The following is a 20,478-nucleotide window of genomic DNA, read 5'->3' as shown; positions in this document are numbered from 1 at the left end:
CCCCCCCCAAAAAAAAACAAAAAAAAAAAACAACAACAAACAAAGAAAACTTAACAAAAATATAAGATGTAGCACAAGCTATAAAGTATTTCTTAAATTTATGTGATGAGTCTGTTCACTGATTAATATGTTCCTAATGTCAACATACATTTTTTTTTACATATAAGCAATATACATGTACGCAGTACAATATAAAAAACATTACTTTTGCCCAAATGGCCTTAAAAAAAAATCGTCGCCTGTAAAGTATAATACAATAATTGCTATCGTGCTCCGCAAGGTTAACAAAACCCGCAAGGTTAACAGAAAGATAATCTCTCTCTTTCTCTCTTCTCATTTATTTTATGAAATATTATGTTACAGTCAATGATAAAGGCAGTAAACAAAATGTTTCTCATATTCTCTACTTTTGTCATAAGAATGAATACATGTGAATGTGCACCTACTATACTTCTCGATAAAATATTCGTAAACGTTAGGTAAAAGGGTTTTTAAATAAAATAAGGGTAAAATGGGGTTTGTTTAATGGCCCTTTCATCTGTAAAAACGTTCGTTAAAACTTTAAAAACTTTTAAAGTTTTGGGTTTGGCTTTAATGGTTTTTTTTAGCTCCCCAAATCAGGGGTTTTTTTTTCCCACGTTTTGTTTTAAAAATGAATGCTGTCCACTTTTTATAATTTTCCTAAAGGTTTATAAGATTTTCGGGCCCTTAATTTATCCCTCATTTCAAAATAAATCCTAAAATTATATAAAGGCCATTTTGTAATTTTTTTTGTGAAAAAAAGGGTTTAAATTTTATTTTTAAGTTTTTACGAAAAGGACTTGTGTTTTTTTCTTTTTTTTCCTTAATAATCAAAGTTTTTTTTCATTATTTCTTTTTTTAAAAAACCCCAAAAGTCTTGTTTTAGAAAAAGGGCCAGTGAAAAAGGTTTATTTTTTTTTTAATCCATTCGCGTGAAAAAAGGTTTGCTTATATCAAAAATTCATGTGCATAATAAACTTTTAATTTACGTTTTTCAAAATATTTTTAACAATATTTTTATTTGGTGGGGAAATTTTTAAAAAAAAAAGTTATGTCTGTTTTGATTTTGGGGTTAAAACTTTTCCCGACATAAAAATTCCCTGTCTATTTAGAAAAATTTTTGTTGGTTTTTAATTTACATCCCAACTTTTCAACTCATCCCAAAAAAGAACCCCCTTTTTTAATTTTGGGATAAAGATTTTTCCCCCCCTTTTTTGTGTTAACCATTTTAAAGGGAAGCAATTTGGGATTTCTACAAAAAAAAATTTTAAAAATTTTTTAAAGAACATTTGCTCGATCATTATTTTCGTTTTTTCCAAATAGGGCCTTTTGGCATTCAGAAAAATTTTTTAAAACATTTTCAGGGGAAATAAAACCTCTCAGTTTTATTGATAGTTCGTATACTTTATGACCAAAGAGATAATGCGACATTTTTATGTAAAAATAGAGTATTCAACCGTGAGTTGTTTCTTTTAGCAACCTCAACTTCATCTTTTGGTGAGAGACATGACAAATAGAAATAAAACTTAAATGTGGATGAAAGCATTTTTTCACAACTATTTATGCGGAATATACGTTTAACCAGAAGTACTTGAAACTATAGTTATATGTGTTTCATCACAATATATTGTGACATAACTGACTACAAGGAGGACATAATTAGATTAAAGATAGAAATAAAGGAGATAAGTATTTAAAGAGGGACAGGCTGTTTTGGCTATGCGCATGCGTACAAACAGGAAGGAAAATAAATGATAAGTTTAACATTTATAGTGTACTACTGGAAATTGTACGAGCAATTTTGTTTCGTTAAAAAGATGTAAAAGTAGCTTTATAAAACTATTAACCTATTTAACTATTTATCTGATGTGGACATCGCAATTTGATACATAATGCGATATTTTATTGTGTTAAGTTTAAGCATACTGGAAATTATTGTATATATAAATACATTGTCAGGTTGGTTGGATTTTTTCATACTTTCGTTTCCCCACAAAAGGTCGAGAGTATTTGCATTTAATTAGGAGCACATATTTTAAAATGGTTCATTTAAGAAAGAAAAAAAATCACATTTTATTTGATAATACAGATTATGTAATTCAACAGATTAAAAATTTCAAATTATGTTTAAATGGCAGTAAAAATGAATTAATAAGATTTTAGAGTACACATTTTTGACTTTGATTTTGTTAACCTGAGTTAGATTGTTTCAAAGAGACGTTGCTGTGACAAAAGACAAAAATGACTTTTTGCTGCCGAGTCTTAAAATCAGAAGATAAGGTTAAAATTTGAAGAGATAGATTAAGTTGTTAAACAGTCTTAGTGATTTCTGATACTCTATCAGGTAATGCCGTTTACAGTAAGCTCAATTTGACCAAATCTCTACCGAATAAATGTTTAAATCACTTTGGAATTGTGGGTCAGCCAATAAGTTAAAAGTGCTAGTACTTAATTCAATCTCCTGAAAGATGTCTTCAGATTTCATGCAATATACATAAATGGGAAAAAAGAAAACATTTTGAATATAGTATTTTCAAACCTAATTTGGCAATACAATAAGTGGTCTCAATTGTATCATGCCTCTGAAGGTTTTTTTATCAACTTCTTTTATAAAATAATTTTGTAATTCAATAAGTGGTCTTAATTTCAACATGTCTTTAAAGGAGGCCATATTACAATGTACTAAAGCGATGTCAATAAGACAACTTATAAGTTAAAGATTTATGCAATAATCGGTGAATTGATTGTCTAAAGATCATCCATTTTATGACCATAACAATCTCAACCTTTTGCTAAATATTTTTAGTTCAGGTTTATAATGTACAAATGAGCATTTTATCTGTCGTTTGTTAAGATTAAGAGTGAAAGTTACATGGACTAAATAGAAGGCAGTAAATGCTCATTTTTGGTATAACCACATAACCCCTCACACGCATGGTAGTGCATATTTATCATAAAAACAGTATAATAGCATTATTGTTGAAGTTTAAGTCTGATTTACAAACTTAACTCGTGAATACAGGCGTTATCAGTTGTTGAGACTTTTTTTTATAAATCTGAAAGGAATTTCAAAATAAAACTATGCATTATGGGTTTTTTATGATGAGTAGTTTCCGATATTAGAATGAAAAATGTTTATGACTGCTTACAATATAATTTATCAGACACTTATTTTTCTGATGATTATTAATGCTTTATCAGTTGTTGAAATATTGTTGAAATATTTGTAAATTCTGATAAAATTGTACCTTACTGATACTTTGCTTGGTGAGTAATATCCGATTTTATTTTAGAACGTGTTAATCTATTTTTAAAAGCATGTGTTTGATTGCTAGTAATAATATCAGCTGATTCTTTTAATAAGTTTAATCATAAAGTCGACGACGTTCTTGCTAGTTATATCATTATCATACCAATTGAAGAGTAAAAATGAAGTTGAAGAGAAAAGGAAGAAAAATATATCATTTCATTCACTTTTCATATCCAGCACCAAACAGTATCAATCTTAACACTATATTATAATTTGAGCAATGCCATGACAAAACCAACATAGTGCGTTTGCGACCAGCATGTTTCCAGACCAGCCTGAGCATCCGCGCAGTCTGATCAGGATCCATGCTGTTCGCTTACCAACTCTATTACAAGTAGAGAAACTGATAGCGAACAGCATGGATCCTGATCAAACTGCGCGGATGCGCAGGCTGGTCTGGATCCATGCTGATCGCAAACCCATTATGTTGGTTTTGTCCTCATGCGGCTCATATATATTATCATACAAAAGTACAAATTGAAATATATGAGATAACTTTATCTTTTCTGTGTATTAATAACGAAAGAGGTTTGTCCATTTGCACTGTGTATTAGATACACCTGTTTGTCTAAACGCTCATCAACATTCATTGAATCATTTTAAGAATAATTTGACAAACAACATGTTTAACTTAACAGTTAAGCATGTGAAACCTTTCTACGAAATCCGTTCTTTCTGCTTTTCTTCTGCATTTTCCTGTGTTATGTCACTCCTTTAAAAATCCAAAAAAAAAAAAAAAAAATGATGTTTCAAACTTATTGAACTTTTTGAAACAGTCTTAAATTACTTACATCCTGGTTTCTGTTTATTATCCTTATACATATATTGTTATGTGATACAGAACTAATCGACACTTGCGGTTATAGATCGACATTTTTGAAGCATTACAGAAAGAGGATATTTTTATGCAACAGGATAGGCCTATAAAAAGTTTTCCTTGTCTATTATTCATTACATCACTATTTATTGCGAGAAATCAATTATATTTCATACGATGTGAATTTTTAGAATTTCACCGCAGAAAAAGCAATGGGTATTTTTGTTTATAATGGACTTCCTTTTCGCATAGTATGATTATGATTAACAATAACAATTGATAAGTATATATAAGGAGTCAAAAAAGGGTCTATGTTAGCAAAGTTTGGCTTCAAGTGTGTTAAGTGATAGATATTTGTTTTAAAAGTTCAAAATCACATGATGTATCAGAACATATTTGTTTTCCCATATATAAACAGAATTAAAATAAATGACAGAAGATATATTATTTTTATCTAAATATAAATAATAGAAATTGAAGAAGAAAAGTTAATCAAGTGCCAAAACAATATCAATTGGCAAGTGAATATCAGTTATAGAAAATAAAACATTGCTAAAGGTTGTGTCGCACATGTCAAACTTATAAATAGATGTTTTCATAATACGTGTATGTACTTTGAACTATTGCTCTTGAAATATAAATTATCTATTATGTGAGTAACTAGAAAATAGTGATATTGAACAAAGTCCAAATACTAATATTATAATACATTTATTGATCTTGAGATGCTGTCTATCAAAAGACAAACAGATGGATGTCGATAAACTTTCATTTATTTGTATTTGTCTCTTTCCTAGAACAATTCACAAAGCACTGTTGATTTGCTATTGCTTTATCTTATAATATCCATTATTTTGTTATATATCTTTGACAATCTTTTGCTGTCACTTGCTTAACCTTCTTTAATCGTCTTATTCAATCATATATTAAAATATAATAGTTGGCTTGATTTACGTAACGCTATCATATTATACAACTGAACTTAATGCCCCTCACTAACTAAACAAACAATACTATAAACACTTGACATAGTTTTGAAATTGGTATGTATCATATTTAAGTACTTGACCCAGCGTTTACTTTATGAATGAAACTTATACGTTAGTTCATAAAAAGAACATTTGATTTATCGCTCATTTTTCTCAATTTTTTGGTACATCAATAGTGTCAATTTCTAACTTGAACTACCCTTTTTGGGGATTCTTTTTGTTTCATGAGTATGTCAGCAAATATCATACCAAAAATGTACGATGATACACCATTCATGAAAAATATTATTTCATTGTATGTTTTGGATCATATTCATTGCAAAGCTGGTATAGGGGATGACATTAACAACAATATTAAATTTGCCATATGAATGACAATTTGAGTAAAATTCATCAAGAATTAAATGTTTTTTGTTTAGAATAAGATATAACTTCATTTAAACGCCTTCATTTAAACGCCTACGAGGCTCTATTTATGCAACATTTTACAATAAAATTCACGGTATCATTTATTATGAAATTGGAGATCAATGATTGAATCCTTCTTTCGGCTAGAACATGATGTTTATGACTTTATGATCTTATTATTATATGGATCCAACAAAGTTCCGCTTTAAGGCTTATGCTACTAACAGTTTGGCTATTGCACATGTGCAGGTGGCGTGTACGAATATCTTATAGCATCATTTGTGTTGGCCTTTATCGAATGTTTATAAGAGGTTTATATTTATTTTCAGAGTAGCAAATATTGCTCAACAAATGTCTTATGTCGTTTACCGTTTCTTTACGAATGTGTATATAGACTTGTTAATGTTGTTTTATTATATAAATGTTTATGTTATGTTAATATGTATTTTCAGCGAATAATGAATTGCTTGATAAACGGCTGCTGTACTATGAACCGTTACATTACGATATAGACGACCTTCACCTTAGACACACTCAAGTCGGCAAATCAGGAGACTTACTTCGGGTCAACTTTTATGCTTTCAATAAGTGAGTTGAAGAATGTTACAATGTTTTCTTTAAAGGAAAAATGTTAATGTAAGCCGGTAGACTGTACCTTATCGCTATACATTTACAAAGCGTATTTTGTCTCTAACATATCATTTACAATGTTATGACAAGTGTTCGGCGATACAGACGGGTACAAAATCTATTTATTTTAAAATATTTCTGATAACATTTTCAGAAATTTCTCACTCGAATTGAGAAGGAAGGACAAATCATCATCAAACATCATACTTCATCATAAAAAGGAAATCACCACACCAGATCTTTCATTTGTTTACACGGGAAAAGATACAGGTATTTATCTTTTTAACAAATATGAAATTATAAATCCTGCTTTTAATAGAAGGAATCAGGTATGCACCCATTGGGTGTAATAAAGGAGAGCTAAAGCGAGCAATTAACACAAAACTAAATGCATGTTATTGAAAATCGCAGTCTTTCCATGACAAACAATTTAAACTATAACATTTCTTACGGCCTCACCATGCACCCGCTTAAGTAATTGCAAAGTGTATTAACATAAATGGTCCAGTGTGACCAGAAAATAAAAGATATTAAGATAAAGTACGTATATATTCTTATGTATCATATGTTTTCGCATATATATATATATGAATTATAAAAGTTATAATAACGCAAATCCTTTTGTTTGTCTAAAGGCAATGGCAGTTATATGTAAGAAAACCCATCACACTAGATCTTAAATATCTGTACAGATCAAATGATTCAGACCTGTCCTCTGTAGCATATACCGACAGAAAGATATAAAAGTGCATCTAGAGGATACACATTCGTTGGTTGGTGCATTTCTTTTCACGACTCTTAGCATTAAGAAATATACAGCCATACAGTATAGTTTTATTTGGAGCCTTTTAAGTACGTATCTGAATTTGCAATTATCAACTTCTATCTTACTTTTTCCTGCAGATAATGCCTTACATCCTGAACGCCTTAATTTTACCAAGATACAGAAACGTCAAACATAATATACAAGGTTGTTCAGAAAACAAAAAACCGATGTATTTCTACATACTAAAACGTATAATGTCCAATGTATTGAAATGTTTTTATTCTTTGAGTGAAATATGGAATATTTTTTTCACGAAACAAGATAAAATTCCGTATATTTTCACGAGCAGATTTAAACAAATATAAAATTTGACTAATACAGCACCGAATTCATTGCACATTTACAGATGCGCAATTGATATATTTTCAAAAATATTCCACAAGTATTATAAAAAACATAGAATAAGTTTAATGTGGATCTTCGTTTGATGTTAAAAGATAAATTTTATTGCTGTAAATTGTTTTCGATTTGTTTGTATTTAATACGATCCTGCTGCCAACTGTTTGCACCTATTAATGGATTTTAACCTTGGAATAATATAAACAAACTATAATAAATAGAATATGTTTCATGTCAAATTGTCAACAGTTTCTTAACTGATATAATTGTTTTTTGTTGTTGTATTTTTAAAAAAATAAAACTGTGGGTTATGAATATAAGTGTAAGTTTTCATGGGCTTATCAGGCAGGTAATGATGTTTATTTATTCACTTATCATATTTTACGGATTTTATCGGGAACTACGTCGCACAAAATGTAGTTAATTATTAAAAACATGTTTGTTTACGAACAGTGAAAACGTGATTCAAACACGTGAAATATGAAAAAAAGAGAAAAAAGTGAAATAATCATGAAATACACTAATCACTTAAAAAAGTGGATGTTTTCTTTCATGTTGTTATTTTGAAGTGTATGTAACAGATCAATATATTGGATTATTTCCATCATTCAGTGCTTTTATTTTGATAATATTTTCAGAAATTGAAATAATTGAATTGTTTCTACTTGAACGTCGTTTTCTATTAAGATTGTTTTTCATAACATCATTCTTATTTCTCAAGATCTTTTTTATTCTTTATATCTTGTTAAAGTTTCCAAAAATACCCATTTGCCACAATAATGAATACTAATGAATAATATCTTTTACTTATTTTGCTCTGTTGGCAGTGGGTATAATCTAGGTGAATGAGTACTTTGTATGGAAGTCAATATAGACAAATGTACTTCTTTGTTTACATTTGCTTCCTTTACTTGACAAAATACTGCACATTCAGTGCATCATTCATCTTATATACTTTAAAGCCATTATAATATATATATTATACCATCCTTAAGGCAAAGGTGAACAAAATTTAATATACTTTATCTATATAAAAACGTTTTACAGAAATATAAACAAATACATGGATTCCAGCACCTTTGAGTTTTGACAATTGAGTACCGCTCAAGCCGGTGCTAGGGGGCCTTGAGGGTTGTTGCACTCTTTCATTATCCCTAATATGCAGAGCCAAACCGAGTCTGCAATTTTCATGTAATTTTGCCGACTTTAATGTTTCCGTGGGAAAACCCTTTCTCCAGATATGTATTCAATTCAATTGACGTAGTAAGAAAAGCTTTGCACACAAATGGTCAATGATTGTACTCTTTCCTATAATAATGCTTGAAGCATTTCTCGATACACAAAAGATTGAAAAGGTACTTTATGGCCTTTACACATCGTCGTGACTTAACATAATGATACAAAAAGAATGCGGAAAATTCTCCGACTGATATTTATATGTGCTCAATTGAAATTTATGTAAGAAAATACGCTTATTTGAAGTAACTGTTGTTGAAAATTAGACATGCATTACAGAATAAAGTCACAATTGTGTTTGAGATGTTTATCATATTTCTGCTAAAATGTATAGCACAATTACTGTCAAAAGTGTCGTGGTTGAGAACTACTTTATCAAGCTATTGTGATACTATCGTGACTGTTAACAATCTTCTCGGTTGTAAATTATCTATGACAAGGTCTTAAATATTTATGTTAAAAGTTTTGCAGGGATTGAAAAGTGTTAAAGTAAAGGTTTATGTCTTACAAACATCTGATTACAAAATTTGTGCAACATACGTCCTAATTTCACATGAAAACCGAAAAAATAAAACAAACGGGAAAACTAAGGAAAAAAATAAAAACAAAACAATAAATAAATAAATAAATAAATAAATAAATATAAATAAATAAATAGATAAAATCACACAAAACAAACAAACAAACAACAACAGAAACAACCAAAAACAAAACAAACAATAAATATATAAAACAAAAGAAGGAAACAGTTGAATATGTTATCATTAATATATATCATAAGTTTGTTTAATTTCTTGTTGATTTTTTGGTTTTGTTTTAGTTATTATGTTTGTGCAAAACTAAACCAATGAATAACACCATTTATAAGAATATAGCTCTTTTATGTTTGTTGTATCAAGTAAACTTATTTTTTCTATTTATAGAACATTCCGATAGTGAAGCAAGTTTGGCTGTGATCAATGGAACGTTGCAGGGTAAAATAGTTCTCCCTGGTGATACAATTTATCATGTAGTTCCTAGTTCGTGGTTGTTCAAATCAGTGCCATACTTTCATACTGTGATATATTCAGAAAAAGATTATATATGGTGAGTATTAGTAACCATATGGGTCCGTTTTAGTTTTTATAATTATTTCACACATAAATTGTCTCTCTCCTCCTTTCGCCGCTCTAAAGTTCACTCCCGGTTTTGGTTTGGTGCCTTCTGGGTGTCCAGCTGTGGTAACTTGGGCTACGTCCTGTGAAAGTTGCCTTTGCATTGTTGACCTTTATTCTCGTCTTCAATAGCTTTGAACAAACAATGTAATAACAAAACTTTATGAACCATTCATGGAGATTTCGGTTTATCTAAATTGATTAGATGAAATTTTAAATGAATGATATTTTCTGCCTAACACCAATTTATTAAAAATATACCCATCGTGTGCACAAAACATGTGACCAACAAATTAACGAAACGGACAGTTCATCTTACCCGACATTGTTGTCAACAATATCATTGAGAATACTCGAACTAAATGATTAAAAGTCTATTTTAAATTCGTAGAGATGGACTTTTAAGTTGCTCCCATATATTTAGGAAATTCTATTCCACCATGAATCAGTTTTAAAATACTGACTGCGTTACTTTTTCAGGAATCATACTTACCATTCGGATACATCAATTCCTTTTGGAGGTATAAGTCAGAGTCAGGTATGTCCAGTTTTTATGAAAACATTTTCTGATAGCACTGAAATAAAAGCAAGAGTTTTTCGTGTAATACAAAATATATGTTTTAAGTTTTCTTACATAAAAACTTATTCTGTATTGAATGCTTTGCTTGATACTGATTGTATACTAGAAGTTAGTAGTTATTTATTTGGTAAAAAAGATACTTTGTTTTATGTGACTTAAGTTTTTCCTAGCTATACTATGAGAAAACTACTCATGTGTTATTCAAATGATAAAGATTGCACGACTGATTTTGTCATTCATTCTTTATGACTTTCGAAATTTTTATCAAATGATGAAGATTTGGTTTTACAGGACATGTATAAAAAGCCAAGAGGCCGGCGGAAAAGAGATTTAATTCCACCATCACAAGGACAAGACCATCATGTATGTACAGTCAAGCTGACAACTGACAACACTGTCTGGAAATATTTCATGAGTTTAGATCAGGTATGAATGTATGAATGTTTTGACCATAAAATTTAACATCTAATTGATAAAAGTTTTTCTAATTCACACGAATTAAAAATGCCAGTAGTTGATTCTGATATACGAGGACCAAGGATTTTGAACGTATATCTTATTTATTCATTTAGTGGTTGAGATTGAATTATTAAGCATGTGCAAAAGAAAAGTAAATTATGGTTAAACATATCTGAACTCTTAATTTACTTAATAATGCAAATATAGGCGAAAGGTGAAATATTCATTTGCAAAAAATACAATTTGTATATACATTGTATTCTATTCAACATGACTATGATTTATTTCTAATATTCAATCATCTAATTTAACATTGTTATTCTATCTTGGTTTATGCAGAGCGAGGACCGGAGTCGTTACGACATATTGTACATGTTGGAAAATCACGTGACGGAAGCAAATAAAATCTTCAAAAATACAGAATTTACCTTAAATAAAGGTAAAAAGACGGAAGAAAAATTGAAAGGCATACAATTCGAGATAAGGAAAATAAAGGTACATGCACATCCTTTGTTAAAATGATAAGTCATGGAATACTATGCTAAGTGTTTTATTTGTTTTTTCTTTTTAGTGTGTTTTTTTATCATGCTTTAAATTTTTGAACCAAACTCTGTTAATGTGTTTTAATGATGTCATACAAGGGATATATCCTATGTGCCATATTATTATGCAAATATCTTGACAATGACATTTAAAAACCATATTTTGTTCATACTTTAAACTTGACAGCTATCATTTACCAAATAGATTATGACAGATATCGATTGTGAAGACGAGGGTAAATCAGTGCTATGCAATGAAGATCTTGACGGTCAATCACTACTTGACCAATTTTCTTTCGAAGACCACATTGTCTATTATGACAATGTTCCTGAAGCTGATTATATTGGTGGAGGTGAGATGATATAATAATATAGAAATAGTCAACAATTATTTCATTTTTCACAAAGTATCTTTACTGTGATTGGTTTAGTGTAACATACATACTTGTGAAATATTCATGCGGATTTTCAAACTATTCTATATTTTATAAACTATATGCATGTATGCATGCCATTTGTAACCCAACCCCATTCTTTGTAGTATTGTATGATTCAACAAGGGGTACGTACCAGCCATGTATAAACGTTTTGTTGTCCCTGCTTCGGTTGTTCAATAAAAGAGATTTGTATTTGCATAGAAACAAAAAAAAAGCATAAGTTTAGTCTAACAGGCATTCCAAGGTTTGGGCATCAATTGACACAGCTGATTGTCCCATGAGGGCAGAGAATTTACCAAAAGTTTTGCCGGTCTTGAAAGACAATTTCTTTGCTTTTCTGCGGAGTAAGGGATGAGCAGCTTGGATTGCAAATCACTGATGCAGTAATAAATGTAATGAATTTAAATATTATGTTTCTTACTTATTTCACTTTCATATTTCACAGATGACTATACATACAGCTATGATTATCCTGAAGAAGAAGTCGAATATTGTTTGTCATTTCTCATCACTGCAAGAGTTTTGTATGTCAACAAAGAAAGTCCACTTCTCGGCAAGGCTTTCTCGGCGCTTCTTGGTAAATATTTGTTTGTCTTAAACAATATTCCACCGTTTCCATGATTACTATCACATGCTGGATCTTTTTATAACAAATATTTATGATTTTTTAATGATTATATTTACCAGGTATATCAGTTGTCTAAGTTTAATACGCTTTCTATATGCCACACCTTTCAGTATTTTAAAGATTAATGAAATTTTATAGCATATTTAACTATACATCAACATAATTACACCAACTACAAAAGGGTTGGCAACATTCTCGTGGGCCTTTCCCTGCACGTCTATGTATTTATTTGTCAATGCTTAAACTATATCGATTTGTACGTTTCTTACAGATGGTGGGATTTGTTCGAATCAAAACAATGGATTCATCACAATATTTCTAGAAAGTACACAAGCTTTGCCAGCACTTGTTACGCAGCTAGTGTTTACACACGAGGTTGCGCATGGATTCGGCGCATATGTATGTATATGCGTTGATTTCTGTTCTGTTCAAACTGTAAACTAATTTGATTTCATATAATATGTCGTACTTGTGTCCAGCTTCAATGTTCCATAACAGAAATAGAAGATGTACATTTTCTCAACAGAACGCGCCTTAATGGTAACTAAAGATTATTGACATGCAAATATGGATGGCTTAAAGCTAAAAAAATACAAGCCACTTAACGAGGGTAATTGATCAAAAACAAACTACCAGAAAAAAATATATACTAAATTGTATTCGCTTTTTTTATTAAAAAGGAAAAATAAAAGCTCTTTCAACAAATTACCCACTAAAAACCGACATTACAAACGTGCATCACTATAAATTCACATCAATACTTTCTGTGGTGAAAAAAAAGGATAATCGTTGAAAAATTCTAAAATTACTAATTGTGATTAAAAATTTCAGCACGATGATATGAAGCAATGTTCAGAATACAACTTAAAAGAAGAGCCAGCAGACGGATATTATCTGATGCATAAAATTGTTCAACGTGGAGACAAGCCCAATCATTATAAACTATCACAATGTAGTCTCAAATACATCTCCGAAGCACTGTCTCAGGATAAATCTCGCATATGCTTTACAGGTTTGTTTTATTTGCAATAAGTACAGTTAATTGATCTTTTGAAGGTCTTAATTTAGTTTAAAGCGTTCCTTTTGATACCCATCTTTTTAGACATCTCTTTTTTAGAAATGCATGCGCTATGCTAACAATATATATTTGGACTATCAGCCAATACGTTTGAAGTAATAGTTTATATAAGGAATGCAAAAATCTTATTAGTCATAAATGTTCAGTTACTGAGGTACAAAACTTATATTTAGCCATACATTCCAAATAGTAAAGAATTACCAAATTAATACCAAACAAATATTTCAACAGGTAGTGAGTGACGATTAATATAAAAGGTAAAAAGGTAAAGGTAAAGGTCTTGTTTATTATAGTGTCACCCCTACTGAAAGGGCCAGCCATTTTGACTTATGAGACACCTTTTGCTTGCATACCATGTACCTCCCGATTCCTACCACTATGCCAGGCGCCAGGCGGATAGAAATCGGTAACCATTCATTTTAACTACCTCGCGGCTCACGAAGCGGCCATTTCGGAACGAGTCCCACGAGAAACATTCATCCTTCGATTAACGCTCCCCGTGAGGCTCGAACCTTCGACCTCCCGATCCGAAGGCGGACGCCTTAACCACTAGGCCAACGGTACGGTATATTAAGTCGTATTTTCAACGGGTAGTAACAAGTTTAATGTTCAGCCATAATACAATAGCTAGATGGTTACCAAACTATTATGTAGCATATGAATTATTATGTAATCGATAGAGAGTTTGTAACTGTAATGGGCAATATATTTCAACAGATAGCGAGTTACCATATTGTGGTAATGGTATAGTTGACGACGGGGAAGAGTGTGACTGTGGAAACGATTGTGACACTGATTTAGATAATTGTTGTCATTCCAACAATGCAACTGGCGGTTTGAGATGTACCCTCAAAGATGGGGCGAAATGCAGGTATACCATTTAGTTACTTTGTGTAATAAATAACTTATTCTGGTTCTCGTGTGATGTGTATGAATATATATATATGTAGTATGAATTCTATTAGAAAATACAGTTATATCGGTATGTTGAGTGGTTTCACTATAAATCTGCTATAAAAATATACTTTTTTTACAACACTCAATATTTGCATGCTTTTTCTCTTTTTATTTTAGCCCAAGCCAAGGACCATGTTGTGACAGCAATGTTTGTCAATTTATAAATCGTACACAGAACTTCGTATGCCAGAACCCAAAACCATGTGTTGACAAATTATTCTGCCAATATCCTTTCAATTCTAAAATATATTTACAAGTCATCTGAGCAGAACAGATATACGTACAAAGTTTATCATATAAGTACATCAAAGTACATTTTACTTGGTAAAATAATCATAAAAGTTTAGTTACCATAGTCTGATAGTCTTAATGTAGGTACAATAATCACAATTTAGTTACAATGGTCATAATGTTTTGCTTGCTTGAATGGCGATTTAAATCTGTCATTATTTCTAAAGAAAAGACTCTGTCATTATATCTAAAGAAAAGACTCGATCAAACCATGTATGCAATGGATTTTCTTGTAGCATAATATTGATATATTTGCCAAGAAAAGTATTGCGAGAATACATTTTTGATAAAAGCTAAATAACTCGTAGGAGTTTTTATTTTAAAAAACTTAATTATTAGTTAGTGGCTTGACTGGTTGTTAGTGGGAAAATATTTGGTGCACCATATAGTTTAGTTCCTTAACTTATAGTCACTGGGGAAATCCATGGAGCACAATGTCCCCCACCAAACAAACATCAACAACGAGAGGACGGCTTCATCTGTAGCAGTAATGGACGTGTTTGTGATGCCGGGGTAAGACATCAATATATTAGAAATTTATATTTAAATATTTGTCTTATTGCGTACATTTTGTTTATTTATATATACATATTTAATTTATATTCAATAGTATATAACATGTTGTTCGTCACAAATCTTTATATCAGATATATACAGCATTTTGTCACTTTCATTTCCTTATCGTTAGATGCATGTTCTATCATGAAAAATATGTATTATTTGCATTGATTAACTCATCAAATATAAGAGTTTTGTGTCATATAACTGTAAGATATCATACTTTATCGAATCATCGAATCTGCCCTATCAAACGCTAGCGTATTTTCAGCATTTATGTCATTTTATATATTCAAGAATTGCAATGCATCTATATGTAAATTAATACAATGGCGAGAATGTCAGATGTCCAATGATAATGACAAATTAACAATACAAGAAAAAGAAGATTTATGTTATATTGGATGTCGTAAGTTTATTATTTTCTATATGTATTCACTTTGATTTGTGTTAGTAAGTGAACGAAAACGATATAATATGAACACATTTATTTCATGAAGAGATAATATTTTTTTTCAATTGATTATATAAGATATCCTTTCCCTGTCTGTCTTTAGTATGTTTGTTTTATTGTTAAAGTCCTTCTATTTTGCATGCCTGACATATCATAAATTGAGTTATGATATCGAGTTCATCAAACAATCTTTTTAATTACAAAACACATTTTTGTACATGGATTGTGTAACTTAAGAATGTCTTATGACTCTTATTCAGAATTTTGTATGACATTTATTAATTAAGAATTTCATATAGCACTAATTCAGAATTTCATATGACGCTTATTCATTTGAACACGATATTTCAGTATGGATTACACCATCTCACTATATTGATTTATTGACATCATTATTACACATGATACATTTCAGGAAGAAAGAAATCGCATGAGTGCATCAGTTCACATGATAGGTCGAAAGTTAAACAACACCTAGAGTTTATGAATTTGTTGTCTAACATATCCTCTGACAATACTATACTTCCTGTACAGGGGCCTACCGCCTTTGGTGAGTTTCCGGGAAATACCTTATTTCTTGACAAGTTCTTCATGAATGCTGTTATCAAAAGAGTCATTTTAATTAAAGAGCCACCTTCATAAATAATGTCCGGTAAATCAACAAAATGATATTTCGTTCAAGGCATTAAGGAATGGCTTATTTCATTATACTATCGGGGGTCGGGGATGGACGGAATAAAAGTTACGAAAAATGCGATTTCTGCATTTTTTTTTTTTTTTTTTTTTTTTTTTTTTTTTTTTTTTTTTTTTTTTTTTTTTTTTTTTTTTTTTTTTTTTTTTTTTTTTTTTTTTTTTTTTTTTTTTTTTTTTTTTTTTTTTTTTTTTTTTTTTTTTTTTTTTTTTTTTTTTTTTTTTTTTTTACAGGGCACCTTGTGGGGCTTTTTAAAAAGGTCTGACACGCCATTGGCTAGATTAAGACAATGTTTTGCAAGCGGTGAATGCGCTGAACGCATTTTATATATTTTACGGGTAAGTCTAGGAATTTCAAATTTTTAAATGATGTATTCTACAAAGGTAATTACAGATCTAACCTTCCATAGCAACATTAATGGATTACCCAACTTAGTTAAAACTCAATAAAGTTAATTAAAGTTATGAAATACTAAAAACGTGTATGTATTATCTTTCTTTAATACGTTTTGTCATGTTTTAAATTTTTAGCTTTGCAAAATCTCACAATGCTTATTTTGATTCAAATTGTCTTTATTATCAAACTAATCTGCTTGAAGTGTTTTATATATACGGTGTCTCTGGAAGAAACAGTTCAAATGCGACATTATTTAATATTATAAAACTCTCGCAAAGTCTCGCTTGTGTTTATGTTTTTGTTGTTCTAATGAGATTTAGAACACATATCTATGGATATTGTCAGCAAGCGGAAGAAAATACTTTTTGAGGAGATTTTTAAACTACATACTGTTTTTCCCGTGTCTAAATGTAAAACCAAATAAATAAGATATTACATTGACTTAAAAATGTATAATTAATGATTATTTTCAGGTATACTGGTGGGCTGTTATACTCTGCTCTATTGCGGGCTTAGTTTTATTTTGTTTATTTGTTAAGTGCTGCGCTGTACATACTAAAAGCAGTAATCCGGAAGTAGAATTACGTCACCCTCACAGATCTGTTCGCCAGTCGGTTACAAGTGTCCGAGATTCTGTGGTTCATCCTCAGAAAACATTTCGTGCCTCAGTGAGGAGTGTTCGTGGATCTTTAAGGAGTGTTAGTGGCACGATGAGAAATGCTCGAGATTCATTTAGACGTATGAACAGTCGACCAGTAACTAGCGAATTTGATTTAAAGAAAATTGAAGAGGAATTAGAAGTTCTTAATAAAAATCCGTCCACAAATGTTGACGATGTATTTCTGTAAGTTCGACAAAGTTTGTTTATGTAAGGATGGATGACATAACAAGTTTTTACTCACATGGTAATTTATGAAATGCTTTTAAAAAGATGTATTGAGTTCAAATCACGTGATGATATAACATGTGTAATTAACTTATAATTGCAAATATCATGTTGTTTCATTGTTACTTGACAATACATCTTTCTTTATTTGGTAGTGGTTGTGTAAAAATTTCCTTAATATGTATAATTTTGTATTTATAGACTTAAAACTGAATGCGTAATGTGTATGTAGTATTTGTTATAAACCATTGGTTTACATTGAGGAATACAGTATTAACTTGGAAAGCAATTCAAAAGGATTTTTTGTACAATTGTGTGTTCAAAGAAAGCCGTTACGATACTGTTTCATTACACAACATACAATGTTTCAATTATATGTTTGTATGTATTCTAGTTTTATTGAGAGTCCATCCTCCTTTACAGGCACCGAGAGTACGGACCCTGGACTTGTCACCATTCATATCCTTTAATGTTATGACCTATACATATTGAATTCAGTAATTCATTGAATGATACTTAATAATTATGTATGCAAAATGATTTTTGTCAATCATATGCTACATCTAGTTGCAGATATAATATTCATTTCGATGAATGTTGATTGAAGACAATATGTTTAGGTTTAGAATATTTTAGTTTAGTTGTACCAAGTTATCGTCGACATTTTATTTAATATTTTGGATGTGCAATGTCCATTTTTGTCATTTTGAATTTACGTATATATAGTACTTTTCTATTTGAATACTTTCATTATAGATTTCACAACATAATGGTTTGCTTCAATTATCCGATTTCGGAAATCCAAAGTTTATCATCATCATCATCATCATTTCCATCATCATCATTATCATCATCATCATCATCATCATCACCACCACCACCATCATCATCATCATCATCATCATCAATACCAGTATCTTCATCATCATTGTTTTTGTTAGTCAATTGAAAAAAAAAACGAAATCAAAATTGGTCGACTGTTCGGAAGAGTCTTTCAAAACATAGTAATATATTTGTAAATATAATTATCCATACAACTGTCCACAATAGCTTTGTATATATTTTTATATACTTGTTTTATCCTTGACAACGATACTATTTTCTAAACGCTTTAAATTGGTATATAAGCATATCATTCATTGTAAATTGTTCATGGAGAAAACATATTTTTATTAAATGTCATCAGATGTGTTGACAAAATTCATTTGTTTATAAACAATGTACACTTTTTACAATGAAACTTGTGTTTTTGCATGTAAGAAAAGCTATGATATTTCACTTCTAAACAAAGTACCAAAACCTTTTTTCAAAAATTCTGTGATAGTTGGTTAACATAGATTTTCAATATATAAATGTGAAGATATCAGGTAAGTCTTCACTTCTGTGCAGTCTTGTCTTTCCAGATCCTATATTGTTGATAGCTCAATTTCTGTTGGAATCCCTTAATGGACTGTTCAAAGTTAAAGCTTGGCAAATTCATTGCTTATATCAAGCTGGTTAAATGTAAAGTAATAATGCCAATAATGTATTATTAGTACATTAACAGTTATTATGGTAAAGTTATCAATATTGAAATTTAAAATAAGTGTATGTGAACATTATTTTTTTTTGCTATGATATTTTTTTGAATTTTTATGTATTACTTTTCGTTATGATTTTTTCCCTAATTAAATCAATGCTGAAACATTTATTTGTTATTATGATCTATATCATTAAAACATTTAAACATAAAGCTTTATATTTTTGTAAATAACATAATCCTATGTAATAATACTTTTCATAATATATTGTAAATTGTCCGAACATAATTCATTGACTTCATAATATGTAATAATTTGATGTTTCATTTTAAATTATTACTATGGACTTTTGTCCATTGTACCAGATAACAAAATATTTACCGTTTTTTATACATGTTTTTGTATATTTTTTTTCGAAATAAACATCTTTTAACAAAAACACTAATATTATGTTATTTATTGGTTTTCATTGTATATGAATAAAGATGATTTTTTTTTCAAAATCGACAGCACTTCAATGACTATAGGTGTCAGATAATGCACATTGATCGTTTCAGCTGTAGATCTAGTTTGATTTACAACAGTAACATTCTTTGTAATTTAATACATATTTGTTATTTTAATAAATAAAGCAATTTCGAGCTTTTAAAGTACAGATTTTATCATTAAGGAATTGTTTCATTTGTGTAATTAGATTAAATGAGCAAAACATATCGATTCAACAAGGTGCCCTTTCATCAAATTGCAACATTTTACTTAAAATCTGCATGCCTCAAGATGAGCCAAACTATTTCTAGAAAACTAACCTTGAGAAAAATTTACAATGATTTTAAGAAAAGTAAAAAGGATATAAGATTCAATTCATAATTTACATGTTATGTACGATTAAAAACTTTTTTTGCAATATTTATTACAATACTACTACTGCGTTTCTATCGCTAAAAGGCTCTTTTTATTTATATTGAGCTCCGTTTTGGTAATTAACACGGACAACAAGTGTTATTTGCAATGCATTTTTTTTTTCATTTAAAATATTTTACTTTGAAATACACTATTAAAATTTTCATAAAATTTAGTATGAATCTGGAGGCATGCTGCTTTAAGCTCATATCGTATTTACACGGATACTAAATGTTGCACTCTCATATTTGACAAGCCCATGTTGCGCTTGAAACTGAACACAAAACAAACATTATCCTTTATCAGGGGTAAAAAAAAGTTGTTGTAACATAATATCTTAAATACTTCTAAATTATTTTAATCTGAAATGT

At 29.9% G+C, this 20,478-nt stretch overlaps 2 protein-coding genes across 5 annotated transcripts; both read left to right on the top strand.

Annotated features, from left to right (window-relative positions):
- Positions 1-1,783: 1,783 nt before the first annotated feature.
- LOC132732396 (disintegrin and metalloproteinase domain-containing protein 10-like) lies at positions 1,784-16,248 on the top strand. Of its 4 annotated transcripts, XR_009626028.1 has the most exons (15): positions 1,788-1,980; positions 5,998-6,133; positions 6,330-6,445; positions 9,500-9,662; positions 10,211-10,268; positions 10,602-10,736; positions 11,109-11,264; positions 11,517-11,664; positions 12,194-12,325; positions 12,648-12,775; positions 13,208-13,388; positions 14,172-14,325; positions 14,529-15,215; positions 15,558-15,669; positions 16,130-16,248. XR_009626028.1 is itself a non-coding variant. In XM_060718807.1 (13 exons), the coding sequence occupies exons 1-13, from the start codon at positions 1,914-1,916 to the stop codon at positions 14,674-14,676; spliced, it is 1,722 nt and encodes a 573-aa protein (XP_060574790.1). In that variant the 5' UTR covers positions 1,788-1,913; the 3' UTR covers positions 14,677-15,216. The 4 variants fall into 4 exon arrangements, 2 of the variants coding, with proteins under 2 accessions (XP_060574791.1, XP_060574790.1); XR_009626029.1 differs by lacking the exon at positions 16,130-16,248 and having other exon boundaries at positions 15,558-15,670; XM_060718807.1 differs by lacking the exons at positions 15,558-15,669; positions 16,130-16,248 and having other exon boundaries at positions 14,529-15,216.
- Positions 15,606-19,603, top strand: LOC132732398 (disintegrin and metalloproteinase domain-containing protein 10-like). Its single transcript, XM_060718811.1, has 4 exons — positions 15,606-15,669; positions 16,130-16,326; positions 16,639-16,743; positions 17,275-19,603. Exons 1-4 carry the CDS (start codon positions 15,606-15,608, stop codon positions 17,647-17,649), a joined length of 741 nt encoding a protein of 246 aa, XP_060574794.1. The 3' UTR covers positions 17,650-19,603.
- The last annotated feature ends 875 nt before the right edge of the window (positions 19,604-20,478 follow it).

Source organism: Ruditapes philippinarum, unplaced genomic scaffold (assembly GCF_026571515.1).
Source record: "Ruditapes philippinarum isolate M1 unplaced genomic scaffold, ASM2657151v2 ctg3013_1_1_1_1, whole genome shotgun sequence".
Lineage (NCBI taxonomy): Eukaryota > Metazoa > Mollusca > Bivalvia > Venerida > Veneridae > Ruditapes > Ruditapes philippinarum.
The sequence above is the reverse complement of the archived record's forward strand: the minus strand, read 5'-3'. Positions and strand labels throughout refer to the sequence as shown.